The 22,972-nt window shown below is 50.5% G+C and overlaps 1 protein-coding gene across 17 annotated transcripts in view; it reads left to right on the forward strand.

The window, feature by feature from the left end:
• Positions 1 to 22,591, forward strand: part of LOC1281072 (interference hedgehog) — an 80,579-nt gene extending 57,988 nt beyond the window's left edge. For 5 of the 17 annotated variants that reach the window (XM_061652020.1, XM_061652018.1, XM_061652019.1 and 2 more), the window contains 6 exons: positions 14,114 to 14,735; positions 14,818 to 15,134; positions 15,198 to 16,051; positions 16,778 to 17,593; positions 17,685 to 17,860; positions 19,549 to 22,591. In XM_061652020.1, the coding sequence (XP_061508004.1) occupies positions 14,151 to 14,735; positions 14,818 to 15,134; positions 15,198 to 16,051; positions 16,778 to 17,593; positions 17,685 to 17,860; positions 19,549 to 20,370 (3,570 nt within the window). In that variant the 5' untranslated portion in view covers positions 14,114 to 14,150 and the 3' untranslated portion in view covers positions 20,371 to 22,591. Of the gene's footprint in view, positions 1 to 14,113; positions 14,736 to 14,817; positions 15,135 to 15,197; positions 16,052 to 16,777; positions 17,594 to 17,684; positions 17,861 to 19,237; positions 19,463 to 19,522 lie in introns of those variants that run through there. The other 12 variants (XM_061652029.1, XM_061652025.1, XM_061652027.1 and 9 more) reach the window with 9 other exon arrangements.
• The last annotated feature ends 381 nt before the right edge of the window (positions 22,592 to 22,972 follow it).

The following is a 22,972-nucleotide window of genomic DNA, read 5'->3' on the forward strand; positions in this document are numbered from 1 at the left end:
GCAGTGTGTGTGTGAGAGAGCGAGAGTATAATAAAATCAGCAAAAACCCTCCCAAGATCGGACCCGAGCATGGGGAGGGCGCTTGCGAAACGACCGAGCGAAGAAAAGTAAACATAAAATAATAATAAAAAATTATCCTCATTTTGCGTGGAATGCATGTTTCGCGCGACCACCGCGAATCGGCCGGGGCGGAGATCGTTCGCTTGTTGTGGCAGGATGAAAGGGTGGCCTACAGAAGGGAGGAGGGGGGGGGGGGACGGTTGGCCACACTGTGGCTTGCACACTCCACTCCATTTTAATGGTGTTTTTTAGTACGCGCCCGGTGAACGAATTCACGATCGCGCATCGATCGCCCGATTTGTTTCCCCTCCCGCGATCGTTGGTTTTGCTTCTTGTGGTTTGTGCGATCCCGCGTACGGTTTGCAGGGGATGCAATGCGAGGGGAGTGGCGGGATGCCTCCGGTTTGTCGTTTGGCAAAGGGTGCGGATGTTGTACAGCATCGGTGACCTCTCTCTCTATCCCACCAACCGCACCGGCACTAAAGGACACGTTTAGTGGTGGCTCGCGCTTGCTCTGCATTGTTTGGGAGTGAACCCCGTGTGCAGCAGGAGCGTCTCGCTGCAGCCAATGTATGCAGCCACGTGTGTGTGTGAGTGTATGTATTGAGCGTCCTTGTGCGGTTGTTCCTAGTGCAACGATCGATCAGCTTGCCAGATCCGCAAAGTGCGATAAGCAGGCGGCAAAAGGGAGAGGGAGCAAGACGCCGGCTTTCGGCTGAACATCTCGAGGTGAACGCAAGATCATGGCCACTGCTCCGCACTCATCGTTGTCGGCCCGATCGCATCGCCGATCTGCACTCCGAGCGTGCATGCGTAAATTGATTACGGTGTATTATTTATTTAGTGGTACGGTTAAAGGGCGCCCACTACTGATGGAGGGGGGGGGAGGGAAGAGGGTAGTTTTCCGATCGATCGATACAGCCCGCAAGTAGTAATCGGGCGCAGATCGGATGAAGGGGGGAAATGTAATCTTTCCTGGAAGTGAAACAACAAACTGCAACAATTAGCATCGCAAGCAAACAGACGAGTTATGATTTGCAAAACCAACTACCATTTAGTATGGGCCTTTGTTTGTATTTACTTCGGTGGAGGGTTTTTGGAATCAAACATCCCGAGATTTATGAAGAAGATACTCTGTTTATTGTTTAATCAACACAAACAAGCTAATAAACATAATAATATAGCTAAGAACAACACTGTTACAATAAATTTGCTGTTAAAAGAGTAACTTTGTACTGCCTGTAGTATAACTTTAGGCGCATTTGGTCCTTATTTGCACTTCCAAACGCCTAAAGTAATGCAATCTGCGTGACAATCAATCAATTTACCAACCGCATGACACTTGTCTCCCACATCAACAATCATGCACCAACGGTTACTGGCGTTGCTATTTATTACGCTTCAACATTCAATCAAAGTCCACACACTGTCGATAACGCAGCGATTGTACAATACCCGCTGCCTGTCTGTCCCATCCACTCCGGCGCAACATCCGGTTAGTGGCAGATAGTTTTTCGCTGTCACCCCCGTGTGGCACCCCATTCCAGGCGAGTGCCATAAACACACTCCTGCCAAAGTGTGAAGTGTGGTGGCGGTGTGAAGTGTTCCCCCAAAGCTCGTCGACTCGCCGTTCAATTGCGGCCCGTTTAAGGCGCGGCGAGTCGGATGCAACTCCATCCCGAAAAGTGTCAAGCCCCTTAATAGACCGGCTTAATGCCGGGTACGGTTTGCAAAAATTTGCACATTTCGCACATGCCGCCGAGTGTGCCGCTGCAGGGCGCGCGAGCTGTCAATCAGCTGGCCCGATGCGACAAAGTGCGCGCTCATCGTCACGTTCGGCAAGCCGCGTTGATGCACGAGTTGTGATGCAACGTCAATATGATATGCTCTTTATTGGTTGGTGTAGAAATGTCCGGAGGTGTCTAAGGTTTGAGGTTGAGTAGTGTTTCAAAAACTTCTTGCTTTTTTATGAATATTGTACATGAAACTTTGTGACAAAATGCTGCAAACCTGATCAACAGTGGTGGACGATTTCGTATCAATTTGCCTGCAACGGTAAGGAGAAGGAAAAAAGACACATTCACCGTTTTTTTTCTTGTTTCTTCTTCGCTTTTGGGGTCGAAACTGTCACGACTGGTGCGCACTGGTACCACCACCGACGGTTCGACATTATCATCCCACCAAGATCTGAAAGCCATTCGTCTTACAGGATGACCAGCGGGAGGGAAGAGTGGACTCGGAGAGGGGCCGAATCCCAAGGCCTGTGTCGCGAACGGATAAATCACGCCCGCAGAGACGAAAAGGACGACGATGACGACGACGACGACGGTGTGTTCCTGCCACGTTTATGCAGGTTGCAACCGGGCCCCCGTGGGATGCCGGGGATGATTAAAACATTTTTGCATTGGTGGGAGTCGTTGTCAAGATTTTGTGCGAACATTGTGTTCCCGCAAGCCGGCAAGAGCTTAGTCTTTGCGCACAAAAAAGCAGCATCAGCTAAGACGATGGTTAAGATTTCGGACGCGCAAGATATTTCGTTGGACGCAAGCTAAAGGCGGAACTTTTCGCGGCCGTGGGTTGTTAGCCGTGCGCGTCTGGAATGTGCACCGCTGGCTTTCACAGTTCGCGAGCGGGCGAAGGAGTTTGGTATTTTTATTCACCCCGTTGCGCCTATCATCATGCCCGTTGTCCCAAACCGGTTGCGAGCGAGATCAGCGCACGGTAATCACCACAACGGCCACGACTTTCGAACGCGACCAGCGATCGATTCGGGCTCTCTGCTGGTTGGATTGATCTGACCGCGGGTGTCTGCTTGCTGCTCCCTGATCTGCATTCTGCGGCACAGTTCGGGTGGGTTAATCTCGGGGCTCTCCCTATCTCTCTCTTTCTCTTTCTGCGGGGACACTTTACCGGGTGACATTCCTTGGATGGAGGTGATGGTGGTGCTGGTGGTTTGTTCTGCGAATAAGTCCACTGTCCAGTGCCTCTGGAGAAGAAGTACACCGGCAGCTTGTCGTCCCATTTATATTGAGCTCGGTTTTTTGTTGTTTTGCTTCGAAACCAAATTCGCAACTCTCGAAAGATTGATTTGGATATCTGCTGCAGCACGAGCGAGATAGCAGCCAACTCCAATGAGAACAAGTGTTTGTCGCGCCCAAAACTATAAAGCAAAGGACAGCACAGAAAGATATGGAAGCTGTTTTTTATGAAAATCGGATCTTGTCTTAGAGATTACGAGGAACACCGAAAAAATGGCGAGCAATATCTCCTGCTGGAAGGGAAAGTACAGCCGGCGGCATACGGCATTCGCCGATTGGGCGCGTAGGTTCGGAAGGCTTCTGATGCCTGCAATGGGATATTAATCGCTGTGGAAGCGATTAAGTGCAGAGGGTGTGCACGCTTGGAGGGAAGCAAATTTGGATTTAATTTCGCCAATAATTCTTCGTTTCGTTTAAGGTTTTGTTGTTGTGCGTGTGCTGATCGAGTGTCCGGATAGGAGAGTTGCTGCAGTTGCTGCGTGCAAAGGTGGGCGCGCGGGAGCTGCGGCAAAGTTGGAGACTGTCAATTTATTTTGATTTATCATGAAATTCAGAACAAGCTCCTTTTGGTCGGCGGGAGCCTTTGGGTGATGGAGTGGTCGTCCTGTTGCTCGGAGAACTCAACCATGGAGACCACCTTCTTGGATGGTTCTTCGTCTCTCGCGCTCCTCTCTCCTTTCGGTGCAGATGCCTTTCAAGGATCCAACCCAAGTCGGATAAATCCTGCTCGTTAACTTTCCCCATTGAAGGCTTTTGGCGGTATGGCTCCCACGGGGGGGTTGGTGGAAGTGGAAGGTTTGGGGAGCTATCAAAATGAAATATATCTTGGAAAGAAAATTTACAAAAAAAACAAGCGCTCTTTTGCAAAGAATGTGACATGCACGACCGTGGGAATTTGTCATCGGAGAAGTTTACTGGCAACACCCGATGGGGAGGGGGGAGATTCACATTCATCAGCGTGTCCTCGGCCTGGGAATGAAGGGGCCCGGTAGAGGAATGGTCGTCGGGCAAAAATTGTGGCCCGCCGCTAAACGATAATTCATTTCCGCGGCTCGGACTCGGGAATGTTAATTTGCACGCGCGATTTGTGCAAACTTTGAGGAGAGAAAATAAAGAAAAGAAAGTCCAGTTCCCGGAGGCGCTCTTGGCCTTCCCCGCCACGCGACAAGTAAATTGGGTACGGAAAAGTTTTCCTTCGCGAAACGAATGCCCGATGGGTAGGGAGTGGTTGAATTGGTGACATACACCGAGGGCAAACACTTGAGCCAAGGAAATTGGATAAGCTGTCGCCCTTGAGGAAGGTCTGAGAGTGGCTGTGGCAGTGTCTTCCGCGCCCCAGTTCGCTCTTTTGTAATGGAGATGGATGGGAAAATTGGTGCATTACATACAGAAGAGGCTGAAACACATCCTTCCTTGTTCGGGGGGGTTTAAAGCTGGCTTAACTTGTAGGTTAAAAATGTAGGCCTTTTAGCGGCTTTGCACCTTGCTGTATGCTTGGGATTTTCCAAACGAATTCCGCAACCAAACCGGCATTACCTGCATGGATGGATGAAGTGTGTGGAAATTCAATCCGTGTACCTGTGGAGGGTCGTGGATAAGGAAGGGTTCAGTGTCACCGCTCCCCGTGTAGAGCATCCTGCTCTGTGCCCATCACTAAAGCCCTTCACCTCGTTTAGACACAAGTGTTGTTTGGAGCATGCCATGGATGAAGAAGTATTCAAAGGAGAGAGAAAGAGAGAGAAAACGAGAGCGACCTAAACCGGAACGCAAAACAACACCCTTCCAGGTGAGCGTCGTCGCTTTCCAGAAGGGAAAAGACGGCAGATGCAGCTGGCGGAAACTGTAACTGACCCCGATTGCCCGGTGCAAGGGAAGCATGAGAAGGCATAAATCTGGTGCAGACAAGCTTCGCACGTAATCGGCCAGGTAGCACGGAATGTTTGGTGCCGGCCACTGCCTGTGTGTGTGTGTGTGTCTGTGTGCGCGTCTATCTGCGCGCTCTCGTTTCCACATTTCGACGCCATGAATCAGCGCGAACTTTTCCGCGGCACAGATTAGGCTCCAGGGCTTTTAGGCTGGAGGCTTTGGCAGTGCGTGAACCGATCGGATCGGTTTCGGTTGCATCGAACCTAGCCAGTTGCATCGAGCGCGTATTCCATTATCGTTTGTGCAGCATTTTTTGTCTGGGATTTTGCTGAACCAGAACGAATCTAGCGGTTGTGTGGTGGGTGGTGATGGGTGAATCGCCAGCGAAACAACAAAACCACCATCACCACCCGGTTCAAGCTGGTCGAAGGAATGTGCTTTACGACCTGAACTGAAATGCTGTTTTTACGGGGGCACGATAGATCGAGCTTTTGCACCAGAGCACGGCCGTTGAATCATGCACGGTTTTGCTGCAGAAGGAGGCAAATAAAAAGGGCTGCAGTCGGGATTAAATAAAAAAAAATATCAACCAAATCGGTAGAAACCGCCTGACAAAAGCTGGATAGTGGAGGTGGTATGCTGATTGGTGAGGGTGGTTGTGGGTGGTAAAATGAAAAATTGTCAGTACAGAAGGCTTGATGCCTGAGCCTGGCCTCTAGCCACTGCTAGGGTGGGAAGGTAGAAGCAAATAAAAATTAAAAAGTCTCCTAGTAAGTGGTCCTCCCCAGAACGGGGGGGAGGGCCGTTGTCGCATTGCGATGAACGTGTTAGTGTGGTTTGCAGTCCTTTCCGACAATGCTGGAGAGAGTTTCTGCAGAGCTTTGGGAATGTTTATTTTCCTACTTTTGATCGCTAGCTAGAGAAGCTACTGACTTGACTTTACGATGCATTGAAAGCATCGAGTAAAGGTAATTAATTTGAGCTGTTAAAGTGAAGGCTTTTTAGCGCCAAAAGGTATGCAAACTGCACAACAAAAACAAGCGTTTAACAGTTTTTTACCCACAATCGGTGTCTATTGAGTAAGAGTAAGCTATGAGCTTGATATTTTAATTAGGCACTGCTTTATCGATCTGAAATGCTTCCTTTTCACGCCTAAAAACTCCCAACATTAAATGCCATCATTCACCTTCAAACCCTTTTAAGAATGCTTATTAATTTGTGTTTCTTGATCAGCCTTTTCCCACCTGATATCTTATCATGCAGCGAAGTTGTATCATTTGTATCTAGTAGAGCAGGTGGAGGGAGTGTATTTCCTTCGGTTTCGCATTTTTCTCGTCTTGAAAGCTTTCCTTGAATTCATTACAAGGAATGTCCCGCGTCCCAATGGCGCTGGCGGAAGCTGGGGCAAAAACTCTTCAATAAATTATTCACCTAGTGGCCGTCGTTTGAAACCACTCGCACAATCGATCGATTGTGGGAGCAACTTTGTTAATTTGATTTTCTTCTTTGCTGCTTTTGCTGTCATTTATTGCACCACAAACACACACACAGGCAGGCTCACCACAGGAAGTCTCTCGTTTTTTGCGCGCTGTGATACACAAACCACGCGCTGCGACAAGTGGTTCCGTTCGTAGCATCGTGCATCGCAGAAGAACCGAATGTTGACGCCGGGTTCGGTTGACACCCGAATGTGGCCATAAAACATTTGTCCGACCTTTCCGGCCGTTCGCTCACGCGTTTTGGGGGGGCGGGGGGAGGGGGAGGGGGGGGGGGGAAATGGCTAAAATTTGACTCTCTTGCGGTCGTGAAGAAAATAAAAAAAGCCGTAAACCGCGTTCTCCGTCTGCTCTCTGAGCAACAGAGCAAAACAACGAAAAGCAGCGCCCGTCTTCCCACCAGTGTGTTCGGATCATTCTCGGCCTCCCGACCGAAGCACACATTCCAACGCAGCAACAGGTTGTTGCGCTGTTGTGTCACGGTGCTGCGTTCGCGCCGTGCCAATGGCGTACCGCGGAGACGATGATGAGGCGCATATTCAAAAAACAAAAAAATGAGGAAAAGAGGAATAGAACCCCAAACCACCTTTGGAAAAAAAGGAGAGAAGAAACGTTCGCCCAAAAGTTGTGTCCAATCGATTTGCATAAATAAATATTGTAATTTAAATTTTATCAATTTATTATACCCTGCCGCCTGCGCCCGTCCTCTCCCCCCTCGGCCCTGGTGGGGCGATCGTTTCTTGAAACTACCCCCCCCCCCTTTTTTTGTGAGCGTAATTTTCGACTCTTTTCACCCTTTGTTCACCCCGCGCAGACTAACAGCTAATGTGGCACTGTTTTTTTTTTGCTGTCGCTCTCTGTTCTCTTCCTCGCCAGCATATATCCGCCTTCCTGTCCTGTGATGATGGTTGTCATTGGAGGTTTGCTGTTTTTTGAATGTGTTGCTCGATTCCACGATCATCTTAAACTGTTTTCGCGGGAGACTAATGTGTGCTGTTAGTGGTTCCCCACCGACCGTGGCCGTGCGCCGTTCGGGCGAGATTCCAATCATTCCGCCAATTTGCCTTGGCATCCAGTGGGATGGAAAGCAGGTGAGCCGAGGGGGTTTATTATCGATTCTGTGGGGTGGAAAAAAGGCCACCTGAAACACGATTAGTCACACAGAACCGTGCTCAGAGAGAGAGCCTCTTCTCACGGTATGCCGTGGTCGCGGGCTGAGTCACTGCGCCAGTGCGACACGATCCTCCTATGATCCTTGGAGATTTTGTTGTTGTGCAGATCGTGTGCGCTGATCGCTGCAACCTAAATTAGGACCCCCCCCTCCTCCCCTCTCCCCCTTTATTTTCGCCAAAAGTGGGGTTGGGTTGTTTTTTTACTAATGGTTTCGTACGTTCGCTTCTTCTGGGCGGTTTGGTGGTTTGAAAGTTGAATTGAAGTATGTGTTTTTTGTTGCTGTTGTTGTTGCGTCCCATCCATCGCTTCATCATGTTTCATTTTCGGGGGGAGGAGAGAGCTTTCATGTTTTCTCCCTCTCTCTCTCTCTCTCTCTCTCTCTCTCCCTTGGCTGGTTTTAAGTTTGGTTACACTTGACGGATTCTAACCAGCCCGGCTCATGGGTCGCTCGTTTAGCGATCGGGACACGATGATTCTTCTCATTTATTATCATGTTGTGCCAATCGCCATGACCAGTTTGGTTTTTTGATGTTGTTGTTGGTTAACCGCCTTTTTGCTGCGTTCTGTGCGCCTCTGACTGTGCGCCTCAATCGTTTGACGGGCGATCGTTTAGTTTAGTGTTGTGGGGGGTAATATTTAAGGAAAAAAGGGAGAGCGAAGAAAATAAAACTATAATCATTTGCCCCCTTTTGCCTGATTCCCGGCTTGATCAGCATACACGCATCGTTTGTTTGACGCGTGTGTGTGTGTACCTCACATCCGAATAACTCGTTATAAGTGTTGAGGTATTGTTACCGCTTGTTTTATGCTGCTTCCTTAACGCGGTTTTTATCGAGGTTTATTTTGCTTGTTGTTGTTGTTATTCGTTATTTGAGGTGGAAAAGAACCTTGCCAACCACCCGCTGCTGATCAGGCGGGCAGGCTACCAGGACCAGGAGTCTCTACGTCCCCTTTCGACTTCTCTCGAACCCGCACGGGGCAGGTGGTTCATGAGCTCTCTCGCCCGCCTCAAATAACACAAGGCGCTCAAATAATAATCTGCCGCCCCTACGACTGCGGACTGTTTATTTCTTTGCAACCCCTCCAGCAGCAGGAGCAGACTAAAATCAATTAACATTCCGTGAGAATGCCAATGAATTGCTGCTAATGATGACCCTCCCGGTACGTTCGTGTCGGTGTCGCTGTGTGTCGAGATTACGGGTGGTTGGAAGCGGGCTCGGAGGAAGAAGAGGAGGCAGGTTTATGTTTTTATGATTATTTCCACCCGCGGTGGCCGTACCAGCTCCAGCGCTTATCCGCCGTCTTATCGACCAGTTTCCGATCGAACTTATAAGGATACTCAAATGAGGGTAATGGTGCAAGGGGAATTCACATTGAGGTTTTTGGGGAGCAACCTTTTGGCCAACAAATTGTGTGGTGGTCGGTTTGTTCGGAGGCCGCTGGAGAAGACGGTCTATGTGCAGACAGTAAACGCGGTGGGTGAAGTAAGTGAGGTCGGTGTTTTCCGGGGGCCCCGGTGCCGTGATTCCGGGCGGTCGATGAAATTTGTTGAACGAGTTCTCTTGAAATGAGGCAGCACCAGGCAGCCGGCTGGAATTGCAGGGAGCGGCCCTAGAGCAGCGCTTGTTTGTGTGTGTGTTTGGGCTGATCTGGAATCTCAGATTTCAGCTCGCGCGGTTTGATTAGATTGGTCGTTCTTGTGATTAATTCGCGATCCGAAAGGTTGCGATGATGGGAAGGAAACGTCAAAATTAGATTGTGAACAGTGTGGAGTGAGCGAAACCGGCGAGGTGTAGGTCGGTAAGAGTGACTGCTCGTTTGTCTGGGATGGCCGTCCGGCAATCATTAATTCGATTGGGCTAATTTTTACAACGTCAAATCATCCATCCACCAAGCGTAGGTTTGTGTTGTAGTTGTTTTGTTTTTTTGCTGTGTAAAAGAAACGATAATTAATGCTGTATGGCTGTGCTGGGATGGTGAACAAATGTGTCCTGATCGCGGTGACTTCATGGGAGTAAAGACGTATCAGATCCTTGATCAGATACATTGTAGGCTTTAGTTTGGACAGTTTCCAACAGAAAGGTTACATACGAATAACCTTTATTGAAGTTCTTTTTTTCCCTTTTGTCCCTTTTTGCGTAACAGTAACAAACCAGTAAAGTTCCCAAAATCATCGTTAAATACGCGTCACTGCACGGTCCCAAAAACCGACCGTAACTTTCTGAATCATTAAGGATCAGATTGTCTACTCAGTGGCGTAAAATAAAGCGAGCCGCAAATTGTCTCAGATTTGTCATAATTTCCCCGCATGATTGCAAAGTCTCGGTGAAATAAAAACGGTCTCTATGAACACCGATTCACTACCAGCCACGGGCAAATAGGTAATGTAATCTCATTAACGCTAGTAAAGCAACGCTCTAGCATCATAATGCCTATTGCGCTCGAAGAACGAATAAATGCCGAACACGGAACGCCGCTGCCGACCTTTAAAGGGGAAAATGGGGCGATTTTTCATAGCCCCCCCCCCCCCCCCGGCCCGTGGCGGCAACGGGACCGAGAACGAGTCTTAAAAGATGAATGCGTAGGGTCAAACCCGCACGGCCGGCCCCTGCGGTCGGCTTTTCGTCTAATGGTTCGTGTCTAATGTGATCTCTTTTACGATCAGCCAAAGGAAGCAGGCAGGGACCAACTGTACCATTCCTCAACATCACCATTTACAGTACAATTGTCGCAATTCGAGCTCCGTAGGGGTGGTTGTGTGTGGTTTGGCTGTGATGCTTCTGCCGCCTGATCGATTCCGCTCTTCATCGAAAAACGCTCTTTCCGAAATGGTTAAATTGATGGGGCGACGGTGATCGCAGGCAAGATCGCACGCGCACCCACTGGATCGTGCCGCCCGGCAAAGCGCGCAAAGGGGATGATAAATTTAAAAAGGGGTTAAAATGTGCAGTAATTAAAGCGTTCGATACGGATTGGCCATCGTACGCGGCACTACATCAGTAAGATTGATGAAACACGTTCGCGCGTTCGCACGCGCTCGCGCACGGCCCACCCGTGTGTGTGGGATGGAGTTCAAGATCGGGGCGATCAATTTTTAGTGAAGAAGGAACCTCTTTTTTTGGAAATTGGCAATCGCTCAACCGATGCGATGGCCGTCTAGGCGGCGAGTCTCCGAACAGACTTTGGCGCGGGAATATGGTTGATTGATTTCTTCACCATTAAGCTCTGTGTAGCGGTCGGTATGTATCGAACATAATCCTTCTCGATCATCCTCGCAGCTCTGGATCACAAGGTTAAAATATGTCAAATTGTGAACTATTTGGAGCAGCGTTCGGTTTCATTCTTGTGCAGTAAGATCCTAAAATGTTGGATGCACCTGTTCGCGACTAATCATGCGCTTTGGAATATTGGGTTGATAGAAAATTCAATCTCGCAGCATAATTTATGCACCATTTCGTGCGATTTGACACATGTTCATTGTGTGTGTATAAGAGAGAGAGAGAGATAAATTCGGAAACACACATCTTACTGTACGATCGAATAACAGTTAAAGGAACTGGAACGTAAAATACGCCTAATTTATACACCACCTTCCATCGGCCGCCGAATGCACACGATAGCACCTGCATACCCTTTAACGCTTAAATCGCAACTCGCACGACAGATCGAGCACTAAACCCACTTCGCCACCAACTCAGAAAGGAGGGATCGTCGGACGGTCGTTAATCTAAAATTAAAATAATTCGAAACCCCATTTTATAGGGCAGCTGCAGCGCACCGCAGAACAGGAAAGTCTTATAAAAAAAAGAACAAGATTATATTAAATAACGGAGACATACACACACACACACACACGCCAAACCGGCACAAGGGGAACCCCGTCCGCACCATCCGCTTCCATTGACGAGATTGTGGTTTATGGTTTTCAAAACATTGTCGTAAAATTATGCTGCTGTCTGTCTTATTTTGCCGCCCCGTGGTCGGTTCGGGTGTGTAAGTGTGTGTTTGTTCTTGTTGTTCTGTTGGTGCCGGCGTTCGATTCTCCACATCCTGTGCGTTTTTGAGCTGTATATTGGAACCACCATGGAAGCCGAACGCATTTTCTGCGCTGGGCGTTGTAAATGTTGATGTTTTTTACTCATTTTTTGTTCATTTTTTCCTCCTTTTCGTATCAATTTGTAAAGCCCAAAGAATGACCACGGAACAAACGACGGCAAGGGACCGATTATGGCTTCATAACGAATAATAAACGCTTGTGCTCCATAAACTTTACTGCCCCCGGGGTCCCCGGACGGTGCAATAAACTTTGCCTTGGAGATGAAGGGAAGGCATCTTCTGGCATGGCTTCCTTTGATCGAGTTCATTCCAAGGGAATGAATTTGTAGTTTTAATTAGAAGGTGGTGCGCAGCCACAGAGGGGTGGCGTTGCTGAGAATGTTGAACCGAACGATGATTGATGGAGCAGTTCAGCTTATCAGTTCGAAGTTCAGTGGCTGACAAATTCTTTCCCCTGGCTTGGTGTATTTGAATAGAATAAATCTTTCTATTCTTGTTGAACAGTTTCGTCCCCCTAAAAGTGATTTACTTATACACCTGTTCTCCGTTCGTTCCAAGATCCAAGATCGATCGTATCCACGCGAGGAACCCGATAAAGCCATTCAATCAATCAAGAATCCCCCCCTTCGTCAAATCAATTCACGAAACCACCCCGTAAACCCTATCCGATACCGATCGTCATTGAGTGAGTTCCGCAATCTCGGGGCAGGCTAATTATCATTGCTTGTTGTAAGGCCCATCACACTACCACTCACTCACTGCGTCATTCATCGATCACAATCAATTAAGCATTGCGTGCCAGTTTATGTGTAATCAAACCATCATTCTTCCTACCCCGCCTGGAAAACAGTGCGATAAACATAAGCGCGACTGTAAGGCGAGTGTTTGTTTATCTAACACAACGCAGCGAGCGGTTAAATATTGGTTCAAATAAACGCGCCCGGTCGCTGGAGGAGTTGGAAATGGACTTCCTGTTTTCCCACGGTGGTGCAGTGCGCATGGCGGTACTAGTTGGCAGTGTGTGAGAGAGAGAGTGAGAGGGTCGAGGTCCGGAAGGAAGCAACCTGATCTAGTGCCCAAATTTATGGTGATCGGTCAGTGTCGGGAGTTGGCAGCGGGAAACGGAACGGTATGATGTGTTTACGATAAATTATTCTATGTTTACACAAACTACGATCGAGGAGTGTCCTTTTTGGAATGGAAAGATGTTTGAGTTATCGTAACCGTTTTGAATCAAACATATGACAGTCAGTCTGTCAGCCAACGGTGCGTTAGGGGGGCGTTTCTAAGAACTCTGCTGCCTGTAAGCAGACCTAACGATCGAAGAGGAAGTTTGGACAGGAATGAACGGGCTCTCCGTTCGTGGTACGTGTAGTTGATAAGTCAACGCCTTTCCCGTCCTGTCCGTTCTGTCTGGGATCTCGCAGTTATCATGCAGAAGGCGGAGGAGGAGGAGGAGGAGGATCGTTTACTCTATCGCTTTCGTCGTTTGCTTCAAAATGTCGATCGAAAACAAATAAAGCAGACTCTCTCTCCCCCGGCTGAAACGTTTCGGGGGCAAGATTAATCGCTTTTTTCTCTCCTTCCTTTTCTAATCACGCACAGACACACACATGAGGCGCTTGAGAGTGATGGAACGCGCCTAGACACATGTCAGAGACACTACTGGGACTTTGGGCGAGGGTTTCGGGAATAATCTCTACCTAAACTGTTTGGAAATCTAACAACTCATCAACGCTTACGGCACTGACATGAGTCGGTCCCGTTCGAAGCTAGGGAAGATGGGTAAAGGGTCGGAATGGTCGTCTAGGCAGCGTCAAGGTACACACACACACACAGAACACGCACCGTGAGGGATCGCCGTGACGATGTGATTAATCTATCATCAATCACGTCCGGACCACGTCAAGACGCAACTCATCCGGACCGAGATTTCGATCCACTTTCGGGCGAGCGTCCAAACTTCGGCGACCCCTATTGGATTTGGATTGGTTGTAGAGGCTCAGCTGTGAGCTGTGCTGTAAACTGCACCGTAATGCTTTCTGGTTGCTTGCTGCATTCCACCATCGGTTTGGGTTTGGCTCGGTTTTGTGTTCGGAACGGTATGGGATTTGGGGGAAAATTTGTGGAAAGGTTTGGGATAACTGGGGATAGGTTCTGTTGGGAAGGAGAACATTGCAAACCTTTGCAGATGCGTCACACATCTTGGTGAACTTCACCCCGTACCAGCAACTCCATTCAATGTCATTCAATCCCTGATACATCCTGAACTCCCTTATCGCACTGAAACCCTTCCCAAAGTTAACTCTTTTAAAAGGTTTATTATGTCCCACAAAACCAAGGGATATTACATGAGCAATCATTTCAACCTTCATGTCCCTAATGAAGCCTTATATCTGCTCTTTTTCCCCCGTTTCTTTGCAGTGGATATGCACTAGCCCGAACCTGGAAGCGTTTAACAATGTGTTCAGCAAACGATCGACTCAGCGACACCGCCACTCATCCGCCAGCAGCACCACTCAGCTCCACAATGTACACGCAAGCAAGCAAACGACCTCCAGCAGCACGGCGACCACTCGTGAGCAGTAGGAGGAGATCCTGCCGTACCCAGCAGCACCTGCCTCACTGCCATCGATGCAGTAGGTGGTCGGACCGGCGGATATCGCACAGTTTATTGGGACTGTGCCTACTGCTAACCGTATGCATCCTGCCCACGGTGTTCGGTTCCCCGCAGTCCTCACACTCGCATCATTCACATCACTCCCATGGACATCACCATCAAACGGCACCGGCACACGGTGGTGGAACGAGTGGCAGTGTCCCGCCATCCTCCCAGCAGTACTCCGGTGGCTCCTCGGGCCGTTCGAGCGGTGGCAGCGGTCTCGGCCTGTACATCATTCGTGCGCCGGAGTCGACGATCGCACCCGCCGACGATGAGGTGCTGTTTGAGTGCGAGCTGAACCTGATGCCGGAGCAGCTGGACTGGCGGTTTCGGGCGCAGGGTACGGCGGGACAGCGCAAAGACTACGTGCTAATCCAGAGCAATGTAAGTCGGAGGGAGGGAGACTAGGACACGGATCGTCGGGCCCGGTTTTTTTTTTATTAATAACGCTCTTCACTCGTTGCAGCACCATGGGTACAATGCGACGGTCGTTGACGGCCGGTACAAGCTGCGCGTGTCGGTAAGCGAATCCACGATCGGCGAGTACCAGTGTGTGGCGTGGTTCGGTGCGTCGGCGATTGCGTCCATACCGGCCCGCCTGACGCTGGCGACGATCGGGCTGGAGGCGGAGGCAACCGGTGTGCCGGGCCGGCACGATCGGGTACCGACGACGATGCGCCGCATACAACCGCAGCAGCATTTTAAGGTATTCCCCGGCAACAGTATTATCATCGATTGCGGTGACATCGTCTCGAACCCGCCACCCATCTGGAGCTACTACAAGTAAGTTGTGTTACTGCAAGGAAGTAATTGCAATAAGTAATCTTCCGCTTTCCTTTCCCGCAGGGATGGCATGACGATCTATCCGAACGTGACGCAGCTCCAGACGGGCCGCCGGCTCATACTGGCCTCGCTGGCGCAGCGCGACACCGGCACGTACTGGTGCTCGGCCGTCAACTCCATCACCGGCAGCGAAGTCATACTGCCCCAGCGTACCACCGTCACGGTCGACTACGTACCGCGCTCGGCACCGCGCGCCTTCACCCAGCCTCAGAACGTGTCGGTGCTGCCGGGCGATACGGCCCTGCTCGAGTGCCCGGGCGTCGGCAACCCCGTCCCAGTGCCCGCCTGGACGAGAGCGAACGGCATCCCGCTGAATGTGCGCGCTCGCATCCAGGACTACGGCCTGCAGCTGTCCAACGTCCATCCGGAGGACGCGGGCCAGTACCTGTGCCGGCTGCAGAACGGCATCGATCCGCCGCTGCTACACTCCGTGTGGCTGACCGTGCTGGAGCCGCCGCGCATTGTCGCGCCACCCCGCTCGACGCTCACCAACGAAAGCGACAGCCTGGAGCTGGAGTGCATTGCGCGCGGTTCGCCCCATCCCGACATCTACTGGATGATCAACGGCGACTACACCGAGTGGGACGGTCTGATACGCACGAACGGCACGCGGCTCATCATACAGTCGGTGGAAAAGCGCCACGCCGGCATCGTGCAGTGCTTCGCCCGCAACGCGGTCGGGGAGGCGAGCGAGGGCAATCTGCTGCAGGTCATCCCGAAGCAGATACCGGGCGGCATCGGCACTACACCGCTCGGGTCCGTCCCGTCCAGCCCGAAGGCGGGCGGTGGTGGCGGCGGTGGCGGCGCCGGCGGGGACCATTCGCCCAAGCGCAAGGGTGGAAAGAAGCACAAAAACCGTAAGTATGGCAAGCGCATCCCGAACAGGCCCGCTTGCTTCGGGGCCGTGGGTGGGTTTATTACGCGTCCGATCTGCTCGATAAGCTGCTGCCAGGCCGGGTGATCGGCGTGTAGTGGGGGGAACTTTTCGCACCTCGGCGGTCCCCGGTTGAGACCGGTCCAGAGCGGCTGGCCCGGTAGACGGCAGTTGCGGGCGATGGACAGCTCGAAGCTGCCTTCCGGCGGTTCCAGCCGGTCGAACTCGTTCACGATCAGCTTGAAGCGATTGTCCGGGAAGGTTTGAGCGATTTGGTCGAACGTCCGTTCGGCCATCGTGCGGTAGATGGGACACTTGAGGCAGTGCTCGATGCGGACGATGGCGAGCGCTTCGTCAAAGTGTTTGTCGTCGCAGTAGACGAGGTTGGGGTCGGCGGTTTTCTTTTTGCCCTTTGCTCCTTTGCCTTTTGATTTGGACATTTTTGGAGTTTAATCCCTAAAACAAATTTCAATAAATTTTAAATCACTTAAACTTTAATGGGAAATATGTAAACACACTCCTAATTTAGAGGAACCAAAACAGAGTGACATGAACGCTCTGGTTACTTAGATTTGGGTTTGACGTTTCATAGAACGTGAGCATTGATCCGCTGTCAGTGAACCGTTGGTTGTCAACGCCTTTCCATTAATAAAAAAAAAACCCTCCCTAACATCTTGTTCTCCATCTGCCTCTCTCTCTCTCTTTCCAGTGGTAATGATACCTCCCTCCCGGCCCAACATTACCCGGCTGTCGGACGAATCGGTGATGGTGCGCTGGTCCGTACCGTCCAGCGACGGGCTGCCGATCCAGTTCTTCAAGGTGCAGTACCGAATGCTCGGCGACCCGACGAAAAACATCGCCCGCACCCAGTGGATGACGGAGAACGAGGACATCCCACCGTACACGCGCTCCTACGAGGTGAACAACCTCAAATCGGACCACCTGTACCGGTTCCGCATCGTGGCGGTCTACTCGAACAACGACAACAAGGAGGGAGCCGCCTCGGGCAAATTCCACCTGCAGCGTGGCTCCCAGCTCGGTCTCACCAAGAACCATCTGCTGGCGCCGACGCTCACCCGCATCGAGCCCGTGTCGCAGCATGCCGTCGTGCTGCAGTGGCAGTTCCCCCAGCATCTGCCGCACCCGATCGATGGCTTTTACGCGTACTATCGGCCGGCCACGACGGCGGGCGAATACTCGAAGGCCACGGTGGACAGCAGCACGGCCCGCCACTTCAAGATCGATCATCTCGAGCCGGGCACGGCCTACGAGTTTAAGCTGCAATCGTTCACCGCGTCGGCCGCGTCGGACTTTAGCGCGATCCTGACCGGTCGGACGCTGAAGCCACCGACGCCGCCACCGACCGTACCGACGGTGATAGCGGCAGCGGAAGGGCCGGACGGTAGCCAGGTCGTGCCGGTGAACTATCTGCTCGTGATCGGCTGCGTGCTGATCGTGAGCGTGCTGCTCGTGCTGTTTCTGTGCTGCTGCTTCAGCCGGCGCAAGAAGCGTGGCCACGGTGCAGGTAAGCGGAAGCTTCTTCTGTCAATTCACTTAAACCGTAATGTGTAATGTTTCCCGCACTTTAACTTGGTTTGTTTTTTTTTTTTTTTTAGATGAACCAGATGCGAAGGTACACATACCGGTCGATCAGAACGGGTTTGCCGGTGCGGTCAGCAATGGGGGACCAAGGGGCCCGCCGCCGCCCCACCACAAGACGCGCACGAACGGCATGAACGGACGGATGAACATTACGCCCAACCCGCTGGCACAGGATGGCGACAAGGTAACGGTGAGCTTTCATGCCGCTTCGTACCGCTAGTGTTATGCGTTCGGTTGACACAACATTCCACCCCGCACGTTTCCTTCCCCCAATCCCCACACTGCATGTGCGTTTGGTACTTAATTACCCCCGGCGGGGCGGATGAATAGCTTACATATTACAAGTGCACCGGCGAAGACGGACTTACAAGCGATGCGCCTGAAAGTATGCAATCCGCAAATCAGGCACATGGTTTTAAGTCACGTCAGTCGCCGTAGTTCATTCGCCCGCCCGGTAATGATTCCTTCACTAATGTCTTTTTCCGCTCCTTTCCACTAACAAGCCTTTTGTGTTGCGTATAACGTGCATGAGTGATTGCTTCATCTTGCTCGCTGCTCCCTTCAACCGCTCCCTGCACGACCAAGCGAACAAGTACTATCCAAGTTGCGCGATGAATGTTTTGCTTTCCCCTGTTTTGGTTTTGAATTGTGTTGTTCCCATTTGATGTTGTTTTTGTTTGGTTTCGTTCTCGTTATCCTTATTTTGATATTGTTTTTCGCTTAAATCTTTGAGCTTGTTTGATACTCTTCATAATTAAGTTACACGTTCTTTTAAGCGTACTTTTCCCTTTATTTAGTTTTTCCTTTGTAATTTATATTTGTCTTTGTTTGTAATTTTGAATGTTTTTTTTTTTTGTTATGATCATGATTAAACGTAACTTGAACTTCATTTCTGAATAGAAGAATATTCACCCTTTCTGTACATATGTTTCACATTAGCTATCGTAGTGCATACTGCATGTAAATATTGATCCAAATCGACCTTTAGTGTACAGCGTAGCGTTCCTCATACAAGTACTTTCTTGCATATACACAAAAAAAAAAAAAAATACAACGCACAAGAAATAAATCGCAAATTTTCAGCCCAAGCAAAACTCCTCGTTCGTCGCCCACGGATAGCTCGCTCTACCATCGCCCTAACGGTCGCCCGGTTTCGGTACGGTGAAGGAGCTCGGTTTAGGCTTCGCTTCGTAATCCTTTCCTTCCACACAATCCCGCCCCCCCTCTCTCCCGACCACTTTCATCAAACCTTTCCATCATCCATTTCTTGCTCTGTTCTTCACCCATTCTGCCCGCCTCCATCTTGCTCCCGGGTTGGGGAGAGGATCGGTTTAACAGTCATTTTTCTTTTCTACACCTACTCTAACCGTCCTGTTTCTACCTGATGCCGCACCGTTTTGATCGCGATACGATCATCCCGTACTGCGTACACTGCGATTGCGCTCTATTTCTTCTCTTTACTATTGATCTTCTTTGTATTCTTCTTTCCTTCCCTTCCTTTCGATTACACACTACTATCTCACTTGTTGCTGTTGTTGCTGTTGTGGTCGGATGCCCACAATTCCAGCACTACGTTCGGCGGAACTGAATCTTTGCGCTCTCCACGAGGAAGCGCCTAAATGTAGGCAATCTGTTTTGTGTTAGTGTGTGGAGGATAAAAGCTGCCGCTTCTTTCTCGCTTCACGACTCTTAGGGGGAAAACATCCCCCTCCCCGCCTCCCTTTCGCTCCCCCTGATCTGCTCCTCACTTTCATCTGTCACCCTCGCCACCCCCCCCCCCCCATCTCTCCCCCGCCACCCCAGTAGCCAGTTTGCTGTGTAGATCGATTTGCGAGGACGCGTTTTATTCTAGCTCAGAAATCAGCGTGACTGTTCTAGAATCGCACTGTGATGGAGCTGCGCTTCCTGCCGAACACGCTGGTCGAGGGAGATGCCGGGCTGGCACGGGCGGCTGGCACCGCTACCGCCAACCCGATCGAGGGCGGCTGGAGACGGAAGAAGCGAAACGCCGCGCTCGATGCGGTGCCGAAGCAGGGCGACGAACCGGCGGACGGCGGCGGACGGACGGGCGATGGTAGCGACGAGGGCGACGAAACGACGGACCCGGCTGGAGTGGCTGCTGCCACGCTGTCCCACGAGCCAGCCACTAATAACAACCACCAATCGATTCCCAACCAACAGCAGCAACATCACCTGCAGCAGCAACACATCGGAGGACTGCCGCCGCTGCATCATCCGAGTGCCGCCACCGTGGCAATGAACAGTTGTGGCATTCCGCAAGCGCAGCAGCAGCAGCACCAACAGCAGCAGCAGCAGCAGGAACAGCTAATGCTTGCCTCGATGCCCCACCGGCGCACGCTCGAACGCACCGCGGTCAGACCGATCCCGAACGGTGCCACCATGGCGTACGGCGTCGATCCGAAGCTGGTGCTGGACGGTGGTCAGCCGCCCGTCGATTGCCGCCAGTCCTCGATACGGCGTACGCGGCGTGGGTCCGGCTCCGTCCCAGGCAGCCCACGAATAGGTCGTGGACCCAGCAGTGAGTTCCTTCAGCAGCAGCAGCAACAGCAGCAGCAGGGCGTAACCGTTGCCCGCTCGCCGATGCCGATGCGTGCGGCCGGGATGAAGCGACCGGGCGCGACAAGGCTGGGCCGGGCCGAGAACATGTCCTCGGGCAGCTTGAACAGTATTGAGGTATGAGAATGGCCGACCGGCGCCGTCCCGACCGCCGCCGACGGCGCAACCACCGGCGCGTCCTCCTCATCCACCATCGTCTCCCGCAAGCGGCGCAGCAAGCGTGCGTTCAAGCTGCTGTATCTGGTGCGCCGGCGCCATGCTAGGAAGCCACGCCAGCTGCCCCAGCAGGACGTGGAGCACCACTGCCAGAAGCAGGCGTTCTACGAGCGGGCGAACGGGTACCGGCTAATATCCTGAGTGTCACCGTTCGAGCTGCTGCTCTCCGTGCTGCACGATCTGGTGGTTAGCGTTTAGAGAGGGTTAGAGCGGGTTTTGCGGGGTTCGTGCCCCCTTTTACTTTTTTTGTTTCTACTACATCCGTCCATGAGTTGTCTGTATACATCCTGTTTCTGAGTTAGAGTTAGAGAGAGGGGCGAGGGTTTTAGCAAGGTTAAGTTAGTGCCTAAAGCTAGATCGTATGAGCAAAGGGTGCCGCTGCTGTACTTAAATCTCTATTCTTCGTTTAGTTCGATGTACCTTTCGCTTTCCGTTTGAAAGGCACCTCTGGCCCTGCCCCGGGTACAGTGGGTCGGTGCATAATTGTAAATAAGGCTCCTCGGTTGGAACGGGGCGTGAACTTAGGCTATACGGGAGGGAAACTACTGTTAACAGCTGTGTGTGTAGGGATTAGCAGAGCAGGCGAAGACAAAAGACACACGTAAGCGCGGCGAGCAGTGAATGTGCTACTTAACGTATAACTACTATTGCTATTAATACGGCTATTAATACTACTACTACTACTACTACTACAGATACTTAACGTACACACATTAGATAATCACACCAACAACCAACACAATCAGGAGTCCGAAATGTAACGCTTAGAAACGAACTGTAACAAGTCTGTTAGCTCTCGGCCTCGGCCTACTTGCTGGAAGGGTAGCAATGCAATGCGCCTAAAGCTATGCAATGTGTTAGAATCTGTGCTGTTTGGCACATAGTTTAAACAGCTGTTCAAAACTAGTTTTTTCATGATTTTGGTAGTTCAAAGGTATGATTAAAATGGAATGTAACGACAACAAATTGCATACATTTAGGCGCTTTGCCACGTGGAAGGCATGCAATTGCAACAGAAAGCGACGCAATCGTTCTGTACACATTAGCTTCACCATAGTAATACACACGCACATAAACAAACACAGAAACAAACACTATTTAAATGTAGCACAGATGTATATGTATGTGTAACAAATTTGAAAGGCGAATCAAAAAAGGCGGGAAGAATCGAAAATAGGGAATAATAGTGAGATGTTTACTGAGCTTCTTTTTTTAAACTGACTGATGGGCACTGATTAATCATTAGCGAAATATACATGTATGGGGTTAGGCTAGGGGACGAGTGGGGGGAGTGCTAACAATTTCCTGGCACGTTTGACACAGCGCGCACGGCCAGCAGTCTGCTATACAAATGTGTGTAAATTATTTATTAAACCGGTAGTGGAAGGAAACCAGCGCACAGCAGCAAACGAGCGATAGTATTTTAGATGTGTTAGATGCGCGGAAACCCATAAAAGGTTCCAATGTATTCCAGATCGAACGTTTCGAACAGACAGAGAGAGAGAGAGAGCTAAGGAGTCGAACCGGTTTGCCATTTAGCATGTTTTGGAGAACGTTTGTTCAGCGTTGTTTATAGTTTTGTTCTTTAGCAAAAGATGCTCCAAAAAGGCCGAATGTAGGCGCCTTGTAGGATTGTAAATAACGAAGAGGAATAGCTAAAGGACACTGAAAAAACTAGGGTAGAAAACACCTCCATCTACTTGTAAACAGTAGCAATCTGAGCAGTTATTAGCGAACCAACTGGATGTACGTGTATATTTTGTGTAACAAGTAGAGAGAAAAGGCACAAAAAAACGACAGAAAAGCGTAAAATCCACCCAATCAAATCATAATTCCAGCATCATCATCTGCGTGTCCATTTTTTTGTTTGTTTGTTTGATTCTACTTGATCAGCGCTTCGCTAACGTCCGTTTTGTGCACTAGGATGAGGGAGATAGATGATCGCATAACGACGATTGGTGTGTGTGCGTGTGTGCGTGTCTTTTTTTGGGGGGAGGGGGTGTGCTTACTTACGTTTGCTTCTACGTTCCCCGTAGCACAAAAGGCGCTTGAAGCGTAAGCGAAACACAATGGCGAAGAAACACCTGTAAGAAATGGCGAAACAATTAAAGGAAAACCGTGAAAAGAATGCAAATTGTGTGTTGATTATTTGTATGCGCTGAGAAGAATGGAAAGAAATTGGCAATGGTAACGGGTAAGAATTTTAAAACGAGAAAGAAAATGAGAAAAACGTCATTGCGCAACAACGTCCCTCATTCACCGACGCATGCCATAGAGGAAAACAGAAAAAAAAACAAAAAAAGCGAAATCGGTTTTGACCCCGTACGCGATACGGCAAAAGTAACAGGAGCGCAGGAATCTGTGCAGGTAGCACCACGCGTCACACGACACACTAATTTCGGGCGAATGAAAGAGACAGCACGGTGTACTGCGATCGATCATGTGCGCCTGTTACAAACGTAGCAGAATGTTAGTGTCGGCAGAACGGCGTGCCGTGTGCGTATCGCGT

Source organism: Anopheles gambiae, chromosome 2, assembly GCF_943734735.2.
Source record: "Anopheles gambiae chromosome 2, idAnoGambNW_F1_1, whole genome shotgun sequence".
NCBI classification, from domain to species: domain Eukaryota; kingdom Metazoa; phylum Arthropoda; class Insecta; order Diptera; family Culicidae; genus Anopheles; species Anopheles gambiae.